Genomic DNA, 19,026 nt, shown 5'->3' on the forward strand with positions numbered 1-19,026 from the left:
GGAGCCCAGGGTATTTGGCAACGAATCGCTGCACGACCAAGTTCAGGATGTGTGCAATGAATGGCACGTGTGTAATTTTGCCCGGTTTCAGCGCGCTCAGAAGATTGGCACCGTTGTGGCACACCACTTTACCAACTGTCAAATTGAGCGGTGTTATCCACTGATCTGCCTGTGAACGCAAAGCTGAAAGGAGTGCAGGACCCGTGTGGCTCTTCTCTTCCAGGCACAACAGACGCAGCATGGCAACGTCTCACCTGGCATGTCAAATAGGTTCTGGGGATCTTGGGCGGCGCAGCGGAACAGACGGTAGCATCGGAAAAGGAGGAGTCAGCCGAGGAGGAGAGGGAGGATGGAGTAGGAGGAGGAGGAGAAGAAGAGCCAGGCCTGCATGTAATCCTTGGCGGTAAAACCAAATCTACATTGGTGCCACGGGTTACATGCTTGACACCCGTCAGAAGGTTCACCTAGTGGGCAGTGAATGTTATATACCTTCCCTGCCCGTGTTTGCTAGACCACGTGTCTGTGGTCAGATGTATCTTGGCACCGGCACTGTGTGCCAGAGATACATTCACTTGCCGCTGAACATGACCATATAGCTCTGGGATGCCCTTCTGTGAGAAATATCTCCTTCCTGGGACCTTCCATTGTGGTGTTCCAATGGCCACACATTTTCGAAAGGCCTCCGACTCCACCAGTTTATATGGCAGCAGTTGGCGGGCTATCAGTTCCGACAAGCCATCGGTCAACCGTTGGGCAAGAGAGTTATCCGGTGTCATCGTTTTTTTTACAATCGAACATTTGGGCCACGGAAGCCGGCCTTTTTGCAGAAAAACGTGAGGAAGGCATGATGGAAGGTGGAGTGGAGGACAATTGTGAGCATAGAGGGGAAGGGGCTGGACAGTGAGAGCCTGGAGTGTGGCTTTGTGGGTTCTGATGGCGTTACTCCCACTGGGCTCGGTGATGGGAGGCCAGGTGCCTTCTTAAGGCGGTCGTCCCTAGGTGAGTGTTGGGCTTTCCGCGACGTATGGGTTGACTGCAAAGGCTGCAGATGGCAACACTATTGTCTGCAGCGGACACGTTTAAAAAAAAAAAAAAAAGCCCACACTGCGGAGCTGTTTCGCGGCGAACTTTGCTCGTTCGTGGTCCGCCAAACGACCGCTGGGCGAACCACCAGGCCATTTCTACCAATCAGGAAGTGTCTGAGGATTTCTTACAACAAAAAGGAGAAATTGAATCCTTCGCACGAAGCATGGGTCCTCAGATGACCAAAGTTTCTCCTGAGTTCCAACGTGAGATGCGCTCGGGACTCAGGAGAAAAACCCCTCGCCACTGAGGAATCCAGGACTAACCCCAGGTATTCCAACCGCTGAGACGGTACCAGAACCGACTTCTGCACATTCAATAGCCAACCGAACTCGGAGCGTCTGACAGGTAATAGACACGTCCTCTTCTAACTCTGCGCTTGAGGAAGCTCTCAGAAGGTCGTCCAGGTATCCCACGATAGCGATCCCGCGCTGCCTCAGCAGGGCCAGAATCGGAGCCAGCACCTTGGTGAAAACCCGTAGTGCCGAGGCCAGGCCGAACGGGAGGGCCTTAAATTGAAAGTGGTCCTCTCCAACTGCAAAACGCAGAAATCTCTGGTGTTTTGCGCATATGGGTATATGCAGGTATGCGTCCATGATATCCAAGGACGCCAGAAAATCCCCCTGATGGAGTGCCACCACTACCGAGCGAATCGACTCCATCCTGAACTTCTGCACTTTGACAAAACAATTGAGGGCCTTGAGGTCCAGAATTGGACGGACCCCTTCTTTCTTGGGGACTACAAACAGATTGGAGTAAAACCCCTGAAACCGTTCCGCTAAGGGAACTGGCACAGTCACTCCCCTGACCAGCAGATCCTGAACAGCCTGACAGGGCCACCCGGAGGAAGCTGGAGGTTGGAAGGAAAAAAAAAATCTGTTTGGGGGACAAGAGAGAAACTATCTTGTACCCTGAGGAAACTACTTCGCAAACCTATCTGTAGGAAAGACGCGACCTCCACAGAGCCGCGAAGCCGGCCCCCCACCCGAGATTGGGGGGGGGGGGCAGACCTTCATGCAGAGGCAGGCTTGTTGGGCTTGCAGTACCAGGTGCGCTTTTGTCCTTCAGCGGGCGTCTTGGCACCCTGGAAACGTTTTCCTGCCGCACCTGGGGGGGCGTAAAAAAACACGCTTAGGGGTAGTAAAGGAGGACCCTTGCTTACGGCGAGGCTGCTTACCCTTTCCAGATTGCGGGAGCAGAGTGCCCTTACCTCCAGTGGCATCTTTTATGCTATCATCCAGAGACGCCCCAAAAAAAGCCATTCACCCTTAAAGGGTAAATCCACCAAGGCCTTTTTATTTTTTGAAGACTGGTCTGCAGACCAAACACTTCAGCCACACAAGGCGGCGTAGCACCACCGCGGAGGCCCTGGAGAGCAAGGAAAGAGTATCCAGGGCTGACTCAGACAAATTTTAGGCCTTGCACCAACTGGTCAGGCCAGCGTCACACAGTCCTCAGAGGCATTATGCGCCTCCCAACTCCTGAAGCAACTTTGCCCGTTCAGTAAGTGTCTGACACTAGAGCTGCGGCCAAGACCGGTCTCACCGCGGACCCCACCACTGTGAACATGGAGCAGGCCACAGCCTCAGCTCTCCTATCTGCGGGGTCCTTAAAAGCGGGAGCCCCTTCCACAGGCAACGTGGTAGCCTTGTTCAGTCTGGACACAGGGGGGTCCACTGACAGAGGAGAGGTCCACTTTTTTTAGGAAGTCCTAATCAAAAGCATAACGGACCGCAAAGTATTTTGGAACAGAAAACTCTGTGGCCGATCCCATTCCTTGTACAACAATTTTTCCAGATAAGGAACACAAGGAAACACTTCTGCAGTGTGGGTCAGCTTGCGGAACCCAAAAGGAACCGGCGTCTGATGCCTCCACCGAAGCCTCAATTTTTTGAGTATCCCGCACGGCAGTGATAAGAGCTCCAACAAGCGCCCTATCATGCGCTGACCCTGAAGCAGAGTCATCCTCACTGTCCGTGTGGACTAGGCCTGCATCATCTGACATGACGGAACCAGGGCCAGACGCAGTAGCAGGGCCCGATTCCGTGTCAGAGACATCCCCAGAAGAAGGGGGGGGCGCTTTTTACCCCCCTTCCTGGCCACAGGCCGATCCAATCCTGGCAACAAACGCCTCAAGGACTGCCGTCATAGCATCCACAGAGGCCGCAGGAACAGGGGGCACTAAGGGTTAACTCCGGCAAGTCTAACGGGGAAGCCTCTGGTTCGGACGCCATGCGGACCCACCCAATTGCCACCCTTGGACTGCAAGGCAAGACTACCAGCCGCAGCAGAGGATAGGGGACCCCCCCCAGAGAACTCACCACCCGACTAGGCTGTACTGCTGCTGCTAACTGCCCAGATCGCTGTCCGTGCTGTGCCGTCCCTCATGAAGTGTGCTGGAGCCGTTCGCGTCGTTATTTTGGTCACTAGAGGCAAAAAACGCATCCGAAATGCAAAAAACAGCATGCAGGCTACAAAAACATGGCCGCCGATCGTCAATAAAGGTGCCCGGCGCCAGTAAAATGGCAGCCATGACAGTGTAGAACCAAAAACCAGTTAAATACCCAGGACCCCCCCCTCCCACACAGCAACAAATAGCACACATCACCCCTGACAAAACTGCAGCCACCGGACAGAGCCCCCCACCTCACGGCCGACCACCCAGAATACGGGAAGGGAGAGAGAGGAAAGCCGGGCGGACCCCTGATCGGCCTCCCCAGAAACACACCACCATGCCAGGGCAAGGGGACGGCTACTTACGGGCTGGCGACATCCCAGACAGAAACAACGTCTGCGCAGTTACGGCATGGCTGTCGGCCCGGCACACTGTGACACGGACAGAGCCCGGTCATATGTGTGCCCTGGAGAGTATAGCTCACAGGCCACCCCCGGAGCATGTCGTGGATGGCCCAGCGCGTAGCTAAAGGCCGGAACACGCTCGATGGCTGAACATGGGGGGACTACAAGGATCGAGGATCCAGCCTGCCACCCAGTTGATTGCCGATCCCAGGATGCAAAAATGCAGGGAAAGGAAAAGTGGGAAAAAAATAAAAATACATTTTCGCAAAAAAAATCTCCAGAGCACATGGGCCCAGCAGAGCCATGTCATCTCCTTTTGCTAGGCAGAAAAAAAAAACTGAGGCTGCATAATGCGGAGAGAGGGATGTACCCAGGGGATCCGCCCCCTGGGAGGTACTGTGTGGAGTGAACACTTAACATGCTGTTTTTCTGCCTAGTCAATCTCCTAAAAGGTAATAATACCCCAAGGTCAATGGCTGCTGTGTCTGTCCACGAACGGAAGAGAAATCTTACTACATGATGTGCCTCATGAACCGCCCAATGTGCCTCATGAACCGCCCAATGTGCGGCAGGCCCTGCAATGTGCGGCAGGCCCTGCAATGTGCGGCAGGCCCTGCAATGTGCGGCAGGCCCTGCAATGTGCGGCAGGCCCTGCAATGTGCGGCAGGCCCTGCAATGTGCGGCAGGCCCTGCAATGTGCGGCAGGCCCTGCAATGTGCGGCAGGCCCTGCAATGTGCCGCAGGCCCTGCAATGTGCCGCAGGCCCTGCAATGTGCCGCAGGCCCTGCAATGTGCCGCAGGCCCTGCAATGTGCCGCAGGCCCTGCAATGTGCCGCAGGCCCTGCAATGTGCCGCAGGCCCTGCAATGTGCCGCAGGCCCTGCAATGTGCCGCAGGCCCTGCAATGTGCCGCAGGCCCTGCAATGTGCCGCAGGCCCTGCAATGTGCCGCAGGCCCTGCAATGTGCGGCATGGACAGCCTAATGTGATTTGTTCCTAATGAAGTGCTCTACTATGTGCCCCATGCCCTGCACCCCCTGTGATTCACCACGCTGTGCTCAATGTGCCCTGCTGTGTACAGAATAAACCCTGCTGTGTTCCCTGTGATGTGCCCAGTTTTGCCCTGCTGTGCACCCATGCCCTGTGATTGATGTAGGTGGGTCGTGTGTGGGCATGGACAAAGGGGGCCTTATGATCTTTTACTGCCCAGGGGGCCCCTCGAGTTGTCAGTCCTCCCCCTGGTTACTATCAGGAAACAGATGACCATGTGATCTTCACGACACCAACACAGGACAAAGGAGAAGTAGATTTTTTTTATTCACTTTACAAAGGTGGCATTATTAACGAGGCCATTAACAGCTTTATAGACAAATATACTGTACATTATATCCTGGGAGGTTATACAAACAACTGCAGTTGCCTCTTAAAAATAAAAACACAAAATTCAGCCTTCAAAAAACAAAAAAATGAAACCAGAATTGCTGAAGAAAAAAAAAAATTTGCATTAAGGGAGGAAAATTTTTATATATTTTTTTTTAAAGGTTTATTTTACACCGAAAGTATCAATGGCCATTTTCAGAAATGTACAGGATTCATTTAAAACAAACCAAAAACCGAAGTCTGTTTACTCTCATTTTTAAAAATAAATGCACAAAAAAAAAAAAAAGCCAATGACAGATTTATATGTAAAAATCAGTAAAAATTAAATAGTTGGAGAATGGACGAGTGGCGATCGGACAGCGACTGAATTCCACGCACGATTGGCTTAAACATCCGAGACCGAAAAATAAAAGATAAATTCATGGTTTTGGGCCGCTTGAAAATAAGTTTTGTTCGGTTCCTTTCTATGAGGCCGAGGAACAATAATGAAATGTCTGAGAAATTTCGCCATTTCCCGCAAAATTGGTTTGCTACCAATAAACCGCCAACTAACCAAAATGAAACCAAGAACGCGATTCGGGGGGGGTGTTGTCACGTGGTAGGGGACAAAAAACAAAAACAAACAAAAGTAGAAATGACAGCAGACATGTACACGGAAATGAACCGAAGGTTATGGATGAGACATCGGGGGATGGTCTGGACCAGTTGTTGAGGTTCGGAGCCGGGAGGGCGGATGGGATTCTCAGTGAAAAGGCAGATGTGGTCAAACATTCTGTAGGTTGGTCTGTTTCCCAATCTTGCCGACGTCGCCAATCTTCCAGCACAGCTGCCGAGAGTCTGCAGCACAGCGACGGGCCGGCCAGTCTGGGCACTAGAGAACGATCGTCCCTTCTACAGGGAAAGCGCTATTCTTCTTCACTTTCATTCCCCGGATCTCCATCAGAATCACCATTTACTTTGTCCACATTCATGTCCTCCTCCTCCCCCTCCGAATCTCCCGAGGTCTCAGATTCTTCATCATCCTCTTCTTCCTCCTCCCAATTATCCTAACAAAGCGAGAATTTTTACAAAACTGTAATTGAACCTTAAAGGCAACCCCCGGTCCACCCCAACTCCAACCCCCGTCCACCCCAACTCCAACCCCCGTCCACCCCAACTCCAACCCCCGTCCACCCCAACCCCCGTCCACCCCAACTCCAACCCCCGTCCACCCCAACTCCAACCCCCGTCCACCCCAACCCCCATCCACCCCAACTCCAACCCCCATCCACCCCAACTCCAACCCCCATCCACCCCAACTCCAACCCCCGTCCACCCCAACCCCCGTCCACCCCAACCCCCGGTCCAGCCCAACTCCAACCCCCGTCCACCCCAACCCCCGTCCACCCCAACCCCCGTCCACCCCAACCCCCGTCCAGCCCAACCCCCGTCCAGCCCAACCCCCGTCCAGCCCAACCCCCGTCCAGCCCAACCCCCGTCCAGCCCAACTCCAACCCCCGTCCAGCCCAACTCCAACCCCCGTCCAGCCGCCCAAACCCCGTCCACCCCAACGCCAAACCCCGTCCACTCCAACGCCAAACCAACTCCAACCCTCCCCTGTATTCCCTCCTCCCCCTCCCAACTACAATTGTCCCCCTTCTCCCCTGCTGGCCAACTCCTGTCAGACTCATCTTCCCCCCCCCCCCCTCCAGTACGTCCAACTCCAGTCCTCCCCCATACCCACTCCTTCCCCCCTGTGCCCCTTCTTACTTCCCACCATACTCCAGTCCTCCGCATACCCCCTTCACTCTCTTCCCCCTACTGACCAACACCTGTCCTCCCCCTGTATTAGGTTCCTGGAACTTTCCCCACAGGACAAGGATCCAAACCAAGGTTATAGGCCTTCCCACAGTGCAGGGTCTGGGTACAGCTCATGGAGCTCAGCTTTAAACAATTTAAAAGAAGAGCTCCACCAAAAGTGAATGCACCACCGATCTGCTCCCCCTCATCTGGTGCCACATTTGGCACCTTTCGGTGGGGACAGCGCTACAGCGCAGTCTCCCGGATGTTTAGCCACCTCCTTCCGCCGCCGGACCAGTTAGAAAACCAAGCGCGCATGTGCAGTAGGGTACTGGCTGTAAAGCCAAAGGGCTTCACTGCTGTTTCCCTTTACCAGGAATGGCGGGGACAGCACCGGAGAGCCGATCTGAAAATCGGCTGGGGTGCCAACATTGTGGGCTCCCTGTACAGGCAAGTGTCCTTTAGTCATAGCGAAGTAGTTAAAAGTAGAGTAGTAAAAGACTTAAAATGTTGGCCATTATACGTACCTAGGTGGATGCTGCATCTGTCCCCCGGCGTCTCTACACTGAGAACCGAGCGATCGAACACCGCCGATGGCTCAGTTCTCTCCGCTGCCAGAGCAGATAGATGCTGCCTGTCAGCAGCTCTCCACGCCCACCTTCCCCCACGCTCACTGGAGCGCTGAGCTGTAGAGGGGCAAGGGTGGGGAACGGGAAGCTGATACGGCCATCAGTCCAGGCACCTGGCAGATCCAGACTGTCATAACGCGGTGCCTGGACCAATTCCAGCAATGTCAGCAGAAAGCGGACTAACTCAGGCTGGACTTTCTGCCCCCCCTCCCCCCAAGCTTAAAAAGCCAAGAATGATTTATCAAATGCAGAAGAGGTCACTCACTATATAGGACACTAGCAAAAAAATAAAAACGTACTCCCGATATGGGGTAGTGCTATTGGGGGGGGGGGGAACCAGGGGGCATCAAAACCAAAACCCCACACAGCTTTTGCTACAATACTCTCCTTCAACCCAGGGCTGTAATATGCACAACTGCCCGCAAGTCACATTTCAGAGGTTTCAGGAAGAATGTGATCGCAATAATATACTCACATCAGAGTCCGTATTCTGCTCCTCTCCAGATTCCTCATCTGAAGACTCTGCAACACAAAAACAACTTATTACAGAGCGTCAATCTCTCTCCCTCCACTATGACATCAATGTATTCATATCGGAGTCACGTGCACGAGGGGCAGCGCACGCCCCGGACACAAGCACCACCCCGATGTGCATGGATCGGTGTACAGATCGCTTTAACAGGCTGCAAACTCCACCTGCAAGTGCTAGGCAGAGAACAGCCGAACGTACACCGCGCCCCTCCATCCTTACAGCCAATCCGATCCCCCCAAGATAACAGATAATCTCACCTTCCTCATACACGACTTGGGCCTCCTGGTTGGCATGTATCCTCTGTGAGATCTCAGATGCGGCCACCTACAGAAAAAACAAATAACCCATCAGGACCGGACAAGAAAGGTCACCGCACCGACCCGATACCCCTTTCCCTGCCTGTGATCAAATATCCATTACAGGGATTAGGGGGGGGGGGGGGAAACCCGCCATGCCCTCCCGGGGGGACCGCCGTCTCACCTGCGTGATGAGAAGATAAAGCTTTCCATTCAGCCGGGACATTTTGTTCAGAGTCTTCACCCGCGTCTCCATGAGCTGATAGAGGGACCCGAGCTGAGGGACCAGATCTGGTAACTGCAAAACACAATCCACCGGGACAAGACGATTAAAACAAGGAACATGAAAAATCAGAGGGTCAGATCTTTCTTCAGAAAGCAGCCACAGCCCGAGTAGGAAAGCCTATAACCTGCCAGTAAGCTGCAAAGTATGACCCCCATGCTGTGTGGAAGCAGTGGTCTCTCTGTAGAGGTCCGACACACACCTTGTAAGTCAGACGGAGTTCTCAGCAGGGAATAAAGCTCTAGCCAACTAAAATGTAGTGCCCAAGTAATGCAAACGTGACCCGGGCACACACGCATCAAGGACTGAAATCGGAGTCCTTCTCATTGTCCCACTCAGACAGCCAAGAGAAGTGTCTTCATTTAATATCCGACACAAGCGAAACCAGACTAAAATCATCATGGTGGGACAAGAAAATGGAACAATGTGTGCAATCCAGAGGAGGAGGGGCCTACAAAAATTGGTTGCTGTGCTCAATCTGACCACGGTGCCAACCCCCATTCCGCCTCAACAACCCCGCCAACCCCCATTCTGCCTCACAACCCCAACCCCCATTCCGCCTCACAACCCCGCCAACCCCCATTCCACCTCACAACCCAAACGCCCATCGCCACCTCACAACCCCGCCAAACTCCCATCGCTGCCGCCTCACAACCCCATCGCCGCCTCACAACCCGCCAACTCCCATCGCTGCCGCCTCACAACCCCATCGCTGCCTCCTCACAACCCGCCAACTCCCATCGCTGCCGCCTCACAACCCGCCAACTCCCATCGCTGCCGCCTCACAACCCCATCGCTGCCTCCTCACAACCCGCCAACTCCCATCGCTGCCGCCTCACAACCCGCCAACTCCCATCGCTGCCGCCTCACAACCCCATCGCTGCCTCCTCACAACCCGCCAACTCCCATCGCTGCCGCCTCACAACCCGCCAACTCCCATCGCTGCCGCCTCACAACCCCATCGCTGCCGCCTCACAACCCGCCAACTCCCATCGCTGCCGCCTCACAACCCGCCAACTCCCATCGCTGCCGCCTCACAACCCCATTGCCGCCTCACAACCCGCCAACCCCCATCGCTGCCGCCTCACAACCCGCCAACTCCCATCGCTGCCGCCTCACAACCCCATTGCCGCCTCACAACCCGCCAACCCCCATCGCTGCCGCCTCACAACCCGCCAACTCCCATCGCTGCCGCCTCACAACCCCATTGCCGCCTCACAACCCGCCAACCCCCATCGCTGCCGCCTCACAACCCGCCAACTCCCATCGCTGCCGCCTCACAACCCGCCAACTCCCATCGCTGCCGCCTCACAACCCGCCAACTCCCATCGCTGCCGCCTTACAACCCCATCGCCGCCTCACAACCCGCCAACTCCCATCGCTGCCGCCTCACAACCCGCCAACTCCCATCGCTGCCGCCTCACAACCCTATCGCCGCCTCACAACCCGCCAACTCCCATCGCCGCCGCCTCACAACCCGCCAACTCCCATCGCCGCCGCCTCACAACCCGCCAACTCCCATCGCCGCCGCCTCACAACCCGCCAACTCCCATCGCCGCCGCCTCACAACCCGCCAACTCCCATCGCCGCCGCCTCACAACCCGCCAACTCCCATCGCCGCCGCCTCACAACCCCATCGCCGCCTCACCCCGCCAACCCCCTTTCCACCTCACAACCCAAACGCCCATCGCCGCCTCACAACCCGCCAAACTCCCATCGCTGCCGCCTCACAACCCGCCAAACTCCCATCGCTGCCGCCTCACAACCCGCCAAACTCCCATCGCTGCCGCCTCACAACCCGCCAAACTCCCATCGCTGCCGCCTCACAACCCGCCAACTCCCATCGCCGCCGCCTCACAACCCCATCGCCGCCTCACCCCGCCAACCCCCTTTCCACCTCACAACCCAAACGCCCATCGCCGCCTCACAACCCCATCGCTGCCGCCTCACAACCCGCCAACTCCCATCGCCTCACAACCCGACAAACTCCCATCGCCGCCTCACAACCCGCCAAACTCCTCCCATCGCCGCCTCACAACCCGCCAAACTCCTCCCATCGCCGCCTCACAACCCGCCAAACTCCCACCCCCGTCTCACAACCCCAACTCCCACCCAACCTTCATGTCACGGTCACTATTGGTATAATCCTTTTGCGCAGTACAATATATTACTAAGTTGCTTGACAAAGATCTTCCAGAAGTGGCGGTGTATGAACCCAGAAGCCAAAACAAGGTCACCATTCTGCAGTAGGGGTGCTTATGGGAAAGCCGGCCAGGCTATAAGAGGCGGCCATAAAATATAGTCTATACTAGGCAGGCAAAGGACATTCATTTTCCGGTCTCTGTAATAAAATGGCCAGGAAACTCTTACCGAAGAAAGATAGGACACGTGATTAACGAGAACCGACTTCATCCAGCGGACCATCAATATCGCACTAAAGAGGAGAGAGACAAAGATTAGAGAGCAGAGCCAGGATAGAGGGAAGCCGACGTGTGTATATGGCTCATCTATACACTCAGCAACCTACAGGGGGCGCCATTTTACTCAGACCATTTATTCCTATACCAATTAATGAACTCTTTAGCTGTTGCTGTATAGCTGATCAGATGTCAGTTGTAGCGGATTCGCAGCATTCGGCGAATGTCAAATCCAGGTATTTTCTCCTGCGAAAGAGCGCTGCAGATTATTCAGCAAACTACGCCATGTCCGTTCCCTCCATCGCCGTCTTCTGGGGGAGACAAGTCCCAGAAGACAGCGGGGACCATTCAGAACGCGCAGCGCGACTCGCACATGCCCAGTAGGAAACAAGCTGTGAAGTTGCAATGCTTCACTTCCTGTTTCCCTTACTGAAGATGCCGGCGGAGCTGAGGGACGGGATGGCTTTGGATAGGACATGGCGGCCTCCCTGGACAGGCAAGTGTTCTTATATTAAAAGTCAGCAGCTACGGGATTTGAAAAATGTACACACTTTAATATTTTTTTTTTTGACTAGTCATTAATACATACATTTAGTGCCAAGCGGCAAGCTTGACTGTACATGCAACTGTCACCAAACTTTCGGCACAGAGTCGCTCACTGGTAGAGGGAGCCCGTTTCCTAAGATGGATGCTGATCTAAGCACACCACTGGATTATTACCAATCACATCAGAATGGCATAGTGGCGGGTGGCCAACACACTTTAATATTTAAATAGCAAAAAAAAGTGCAGAACCTTTCGGAAGAACCCTCGTAGTAAAATGTTAGCAGACAATTCTTTATACAAGCTTGTTGGGACATTTCATTCCAAAGTTACGGCCATTACTATGGAATTGTCCCCTTTGTGGTTATAAGACTTTCCGTGAGATTATAGAACGAGAGTCTGGGAATTTGTGAGGTCAGGTACTGATGTTGGATGACAGCTTTCCAATTCATCCCAAAGGTGATCAGTAGGGATGAGGTCAGGACTCTGTGCAGGACACTCGAGTTCCTCCACACCACACTGGTCACACCAGGTCTTTATGGGGGGGGGGGGGCACAGTCACAGTGCAACAGAAAAGGGTCTTCACCAAACTTAGAAGTGCACAATGGTCTACAGCCGGGGGTAGATATCCTTAGTTCTCCAGAAACACCAACAGACCATATTTTGGGAATTTTCCGTAGATAAGATAACGGTCATCAGTACCAGGCCATTGATTGAAAACGGTACTAGAGGGCTGAAGTTGGGAACTCGATTTTTGTCCGGCCGGCCCAAACTGGCCAACCCACGTCGCCGGCCCAAACTGGCCAACCTAAACTGCCCAACCCACGTCCCTACGGAACTGGAATCGAAAAGGGTCTTCAAACTCTTACAATGGTCTATAACGGGGATATGCAATTAGCGAACCTCCAGATGTTGCAGAACTACAAATCCCATGAGGCATAGCAAGGCTCTGACAGCCACGAGCATGACACCCAGAGGCATGATGGGATTTGTAGTTTTGCAACATCTGGAGGTCCGCTAATTGCATATCTCTGGTCTATAATGTCCATGTATGATGAGTATTACCAGGGCCCTTGAATGCGATTTGGTGGGGGTTCACATACTTTTGCCTAGATCGTAGGTGTGATGGTTGAGTGTGTACAAACATTTGGCCGTAGAGTGTACACCGGTAATATACAGGGAATTCTAGGAATTGTATAGACATTCCTCTGGGAACCAAGACCACCTTGGATAACAGGATTTACTTCTCTGAAAACCAGAAACCAGTTCAAATTGGGAAAAAAGGTTCCAAACAAAATCAGAAAATGTCCTCACCTGGAAGGATGTCCTTGTAACCTTTTGGTGAGCTGAAAAAAAAAAAAGGATTATGAAGTAGCTGCACAAACCCCCCCCCCCCCCCCTCAGGTGTACTTATGAATAAACAGTCTCCCTGACAATAACAGGTACACTTTACGTTTTCATGACCTTTTAAGTAGGGCTAAAAAGACCAAAATCGATTTTAGATTACCCCCCCCCCCCCGGACTAGGCCGAAGCCATGGCCTCGCCTAAAACATCCTGCCCGCAGCGATCCTGGGAAAAGGCCGATCGCTGCGGGCAGTCCGCAGCCCTTTTCCAGGATCGCAGCGGACTAGGCCGCGTCCTTGCCTAAAAACTTAGGACCGGTGTAGTGTCACAGTTTTCTGCCTATCGTAGAATGCTGCGGAAGTCACGTGGCAGCCAACTGCGCAAGTGTGATGCGTTCCAATGGATTTTCGACAGTACACACCAGCGAACCCGGCATTCAGGGCGACGTGGATTTAGAGGAAAGTGGCCAGTCGGCCTCACATCCTCGCTGCGCTCGGCCTCCTGGCTTTTTTTTTTTTTTTTTTTTTTTTAACATCCTCCAATCCACGGGGATGTTAAGGAAAGAGCCTGGATGCCGATCGACGTTTCACTGGTGTGCATTGTCGTGAATCCATTGGCGCGCATGCGCAGTTGGCCGCCACGTGACTTCCGGAGCATTCTAGGATAGGCAGCAAACTGACAATACACCGGCGCAGTGTCCAATCAGAATAAAAAAAAAAAAAAAAAAAAAAAGATTTGAATCATGAAAAGTTTTTTTTTTTTTTTAAATGGCAGTTTTTTTGGGGTAGGCAAAAATCGCCCAGCTCCACTTTTAAGCATTTTGATTTAGTGCCCAGATGCCCACCGTGACCGAATAAAGGACACACGTGATCGGTCACCGCTGACCTCCAGGAAAGTGCCAGCTGCCGGGTAGGAAAGGTCTGTCTGATGAAGGGAACACTATCATTCCTGTCACGGTGGTCACATGATCCCAGAAGCCTGTCCCACCAACACCGGATCATTAACCACTTCCGCCCCAAAAAGATTTTACCCCCTTCCTGACCAGAGCACCTTTTACAATTCGGCACTGCGTCGCTTTAACTGACAATTGCGCGGTCGTGCGACGTGGCTCCCAAACAAAATTGGCGTCCTTTTCATACAAAGAGAGCTTTTTTTTGGTGGCATTTGATCACCTCTGCGGTTTTAACTTTTTGCACAACACACAAAGCGCGACAATTTTGAAAAAAATTTTACTTTTTCCTATTATATCCCCAAAAATATTTGTGCCCATGGTGAATGGGAGCGACTTTATACAATTATCAGCAGCAGGGTTCTAATGGAAAGTGAAGGGTCTGCACCCCTTAGACACAAATTTCAACTTGTGAATCTCACAAAAAAAAAAAAAAAAAAATGAGGTGTTGCAGGGGAGGCTCAAAATCAGACTCAGCGAGCCAATCACACAAGCAGGAAAACACATTTCTGGGCGGGGTTCTGTATGTTATCTGTGCATACAGCGCCTCCAGGTGGCCATATTGCATTTACAAACAATTAGTGGCTGCCGATTGAAACAGGAAAGATAATTAACATTTGATTACAATATATCTTGTGCCACAATCATACACTAGATTTTTTTCTAAGTGGAGTTACCCTTTAAACCATGGGTGTCAAACAAAGCCCGCGGGCCGAATGCGGCCCTCCAGGCCATTTCATGTGGCCCTCGCACGCTCCAGCCCTCCTCCAGACCCTTACTTTCAAGCAATGCATCCAGCTTCTTCCCAGCAGCAGCATAAGGAAAGGGGGGTGCACTGTGATGTAAGGGAGCGTGGGGGACTCAACTTCTGATGGTGGGGGGGGGGCTCTTGACATCTAAGGGGAGGGGATGCCCTGGACATCTAATCTTACAGACACAACTGGCCCTTTGGAGGGCAATCATAATGCTGATGCGGCCCACCATGGAATAGAGTTTGATACGCCCTGCTTTAAACCCATACGCATCAATGGAAAAGGTGTACAAAGTCCTACAGATCTTTCTTCAGAAAGCAGCCACAGCCCGAGTAGGAAAGCCTATAACCTGCCAGTAAGCTGCAAAGTATGACCCCCCCATGCTGTGTGGAAGCAGTGGTCTCTCTGTAGAGGTCCGACACGCACCTTGTAAGTCAGACGGAGTTCTCAGCAGGGAATAAAAAAAAAAAAAAAACTCTAGCCAACTAAAATGTAGTGCCCAAGTAATGCAAACGTGACCCGGGCACACACATCAAGGACTCAGAATGACAAAGAAAAAAAATTCAAAGACTGAAATCGGAGTCCTTCTCCTTGTCCCACTCAGACAGCCAAGAGAAGTGTCTTCATTTAATATCCGACACAAGCGAAACCAGACTAAAATCATCATGGTGGGACAAGAAAATGGAACAATGCGTGCAATCCAGAGGAGGAGGGGCCTACAAAAATTACTATAAGGAGCGCGACGACCAATCATCCAGGAGGTCATACACAGTAAAGATGCACTGTGATTGGCCTTGTCTGTACCATGTGATCACAGTGACCAGTCAGATCAAAATATGAGGAAAGCCATTCACCGTGAACAGATGCCATGTGATCTGCTGTGATTGGTCACAGCGATCACATGGTACCGGCAGCAGCCTAATACATCGATTTGCCATCCGATGGACAGATCATAGGACGTCCACCCGGGATGGCGGCTCTCACTTGGCTGTGATATTTTAGGCTGGGTGGGAAGTGGTTTAACCACTTGCCGTCGCCGCACCGTCATTATACGTCCACAAGGTGGCTCTCCTAGGCGAGACCACGTAAATGGACGTCCTACCTTTTAGCCCCCCGCTCGCCCCCGACTCCCGTGCGTGTGCCCGGCGGGCGCGATCGCCGCCGGGCACACGCGATCGCTCGGTACAGAGCGGGGAACGGGAGCTGTGTGTGTAAACACACAGCTCTCGTTCCTGTCAGCAGGGGAAATGCTGATTTTCTGTTCATACAATGAACAAAAGATCAGTGTTTCCCCTAGTGAGGCCACCCCCCCCCCCCCACAGTAAGAACACACCCAGGCATACTTAACCCCTTCCCCGCCCCCTAGTGTTAACCCCTTCACTGCCAGTGGCATTTTTATAGTAATCTAATGCATTTTTATAGCACTGATCGCTATAAAAATGCCAATGGTCCCAAAAATGTGTCAAAAATGTCCGAAGTGTCCACCATAATGTCGCAATACCGAAAAAAAAAATCGCTGATCGCCGCCATTACTAGTAAAAAAAATATTAATAAAAATGCCATAAAAATACCCCCTATTTTGTAAACGCTATAACTTTTGCGCAAACCAATCAATAAACGCTTATTGCGATTTTTTTTTACGAAAAATATGTAGAAGAATACGTATCGGCCTAAACTGAGGAAAATAAATGTTTTTTTATATATTTTTGGGGGATATTTATTACAGCAAAAAGTAAAAAATATTCATTTTTTTCAAAATTGTCGTTCTATTTTTGTTTATAGCGCAAAAAATAAAAAACGCAGAGGTGATCAAATACCACCAAAAGAAAGCTCTATTTGTGGGAAAAAAAGGACGCCAATTTTGTTTGGGAGCCACGTCGCACGACCGCGCAATTGTCTGTTAAAGCGACGCAGTCCCGAATCGCAAAAAGTACTCTTTGGTCTTTGGGCAGCAATATGGTCCGGGGGGTAAGTGGTTAAAGTCGATTTTTGGGTAAATATAATGACCATTATGTAAACTGCATTTCAACGTTATGACATCAGCGCCGGGCAAACTCCTCCCCCAAAGGTCAGATACCTGCAGAGATCAGGGAAGTGCTCTTACCTCGTGTACCAGCGGTAGGACGGCGTACACCGGTATCCGCGACACCGTCTTCTTTATCAAGGACTCGTTTTTGGTCTGAAATACTTTCTATGAAAAAGAAAATAAATTGAACATTCGTTACATTGGAACAAAAAAACCACAAGAAAAGTGACGTGTGACCCTGACACAAGCCCCTCCCCCATCACTTACATTTAAGATATGGGGGTCGTTGCTTTCCAAGCCCTGCACAAGCAGCACCGAGAAGTTGTCTGTCTGCGGCAGTCCCCCTTTACTCTGCACTTTGGGAAAGTCGATATCCATGGAGCCGAGCCGCTCCTCGATGGTGGCCTGCCAAGAGAGCGGGTAAAAAATTAGTTGTCCTGCAACATAGGAGAGAGAGGGAGAAGAAGAGGAAGGAGGAGAAGAGGGAGAGGGAAAGGGAAGGGGGAAGGAAGGAGAGGAAAGGGAGGAAGGAGAGGAGAGGGAAAGGGAGGAAGAAAGGAAGGAAGGAAGGAAGGAAGGAAGGAGAGGGAAAGGAAGGAAGGAAGGAGAGGGAAAGGAAGGAAGGAAGGAGAGGGAAAGGAAGGAAGGAAGGAGAGGGAAAGGAAGGAAGGAAGGAGAGGGAAAGGAAGGAAGGAAGGAGAGGGAAAGGAAGGAAGGAAGGAGAGGGAAAGGAAGGAAGGAAGGAGAGGGAAAGGAAGGAAGGAAGGAGAGGGAAAGGAAGGAAGGAAGGAGAGGGAAAGGGAGGAAGAAAGGGAGGAAGGAAGGAAGGAAGGAAGGAAGGAAGGAAGGAAGGAAGGAAGGAGAGGGAAAGGAAGGAAGGAAGGAGAGGGAAAGGAAGGAAGGAAGGAGAGGGAAAGGAAGGAAGGAAGGAAGGAGAGGGAAAGGAAGGAAGGAAGGAAGGAGAGGGAAAGGAAGGAAGGAAGGAGAGGGAAAGGAAGGAAGGAAGGAGAGGGAAAGGAAGGAAGGAAGGAGAGGGAAAGGAAGGAAGGAAGGAGAGGGAAAGGAAGGAAGGAAGGAAGGAGAGGGAAAGGAAGGAAGGAAGGAAGGAAGGAGAGGGAAAGGAAGGAAGGAAGGAAGGAGAGGGAAAGGAAGGAAGGAAGGAGAGGGAAAGGAAGGAAGGAGAGGGAAAGGAAGGAAGGAGAGGGAAAGGAAGGAAGGAGAGGGAAAGGAAGGAAGGAGAGGGAAAGGAAGGAAGGAGAGGGAAAGGAAGGAAGGAGAGGGAAAGGAAGGAAGGAGAGGGAAAGGAAGGAAGGAAGGAAGGAAGGAAGGAAGGAGAGGGAAAGGAAGGAAGGAGAGGGAAAGGAAGGAAGGAGAGGGAAAGGAAGGAAGGAGAGGGAAAGGAAGGAAGGAAGGAAGGAGAGGAAGGAAGGAGAGGAAGGAAGGAGAGGAAGGAAGGAAGGAAGGAAGGAAGGAAGGAAGGAAGGAAGAGAGCGATATATATTTTATTAGAGCCTTGGCAGTAGTCACGAGACTCGTGCTGAAGGGTGAAGACTTCAAGGAGATATGATTAGAAGCACTGGAGGGGCGCCCCCGGCCTGTGGAGGGGCGCTCCTGGCGCTGAGCCAGCTGCTGATCCAGGCACCTGGGTGAATCCCGACATTAAAGTTGGGATCTCAGAGTCTGGGCCAGCTGAGAGACATGAGCAGACAGCAGAGGTTAGCCCGCTGTCGGCTGAATAGGAGAGAAGAATGTAGTGCACTCCTTTGATTCACAGAAGTGGCTTTAGCCATACTTCAACCACTTACCGACTCGGGCACACAGGCAACCACAGTCCTGGACCGGAGTCCTTCTCATTGTCCCACTCAGACAGCCAAGAGAAGTGTCTTCATCTGATATCAGACACAAGCGAAACCAGACTAAAATCATCATGGTGGGACAACGAGTGTGCGATCCAATGGAGGAGCGGAAATCAGCACCGGACACCCCATTATCCCCCCGCCCCCCCCACTTTATTCCTACAGGGCGACCAATCAGATCTCCATGAGACAATATTTAGGGGGGGGTTTTATCGATTCGGAAATCTTAAATGCGCTCTTACCTCCTTGTCATCCGGCTTCCGCTTCCCATCCGACTTCGGAGACGCGACCGACAGAGCGGCGCTGTGTCCGGGAATCCCGGGGATCAGAACATTCGTGTCTTTATTTACAAGAGGCGT

The 19,026-nt window shown here is 52.2% G+C and overlaps 1 protein-coding gene and 3 non-coding genes across 4 annotated transcripts; all 4 read right to left on the minus strand.

The window, feature by feature from the left end:
- Positions 1 to 5,174: 5,174 nt before the first annotated feature.
- WDR43 (WD repeat domain 43) lies at positions 5,175 to 19,026 on the minus strand (the record flags this gene model as incomplete). The annotated part of the gene is given in 9 exon segments (XM_040351863.1): positions 5,175 to 6,306; positions 8,144 to 8,190; positions 8,458 to 8,524; positions 8,681 to 8,794; positions 11,150 to 11,213; positions 13,054 to 13,085; positions 16,890 to 16,976; positions 17,079 to 17,216; positions 18,910 to 19,026. Coding segments are annotated over 9 exon segments (807 nt in total), but the record flags the coding sequence as incomplete, so codon positions are not given.
- LOC120938424 lies at positions 9,111 to 9,186 on the minus strand. The gene has a single exon (XR_005749041.1). It is a non-coding gene; the product is annotated as a small nucleolar RNA SNORD53/SNORD92 (small nucleolar RNA).
- On the minus strand, positions 15,382 to 15,457 carry LOC120938425. Its single transcript, XR_005749042.1, has one exon. It is a non-coding gene; the product is annotated as a small nucleolar RNA SNORD53/SNORD92 (small nucleolar RNA).
- Positions 18,670 to 18,745, minus strand: LOC120938423. The gene has a single exon (XR_005749040.1). It is a non-coding gene; the product is annotated as a small nucleolar RNA SNORD53/SNORD92 (small nucleolar RNA).

This window comes from Rana temporaria, chromosome 4 (genome assembly GCF_905171775.1).
Source record: "Rana temporaria chromosome 4, aRanTem1.1, whole genome shotgun sequence".
Taxonomy (NCBI): domain Eukaryota; kingdom Metazoa; phylum Chordata; class Amphibia; order Anura; family Ranidae; genus Rana; species Rana temporaria.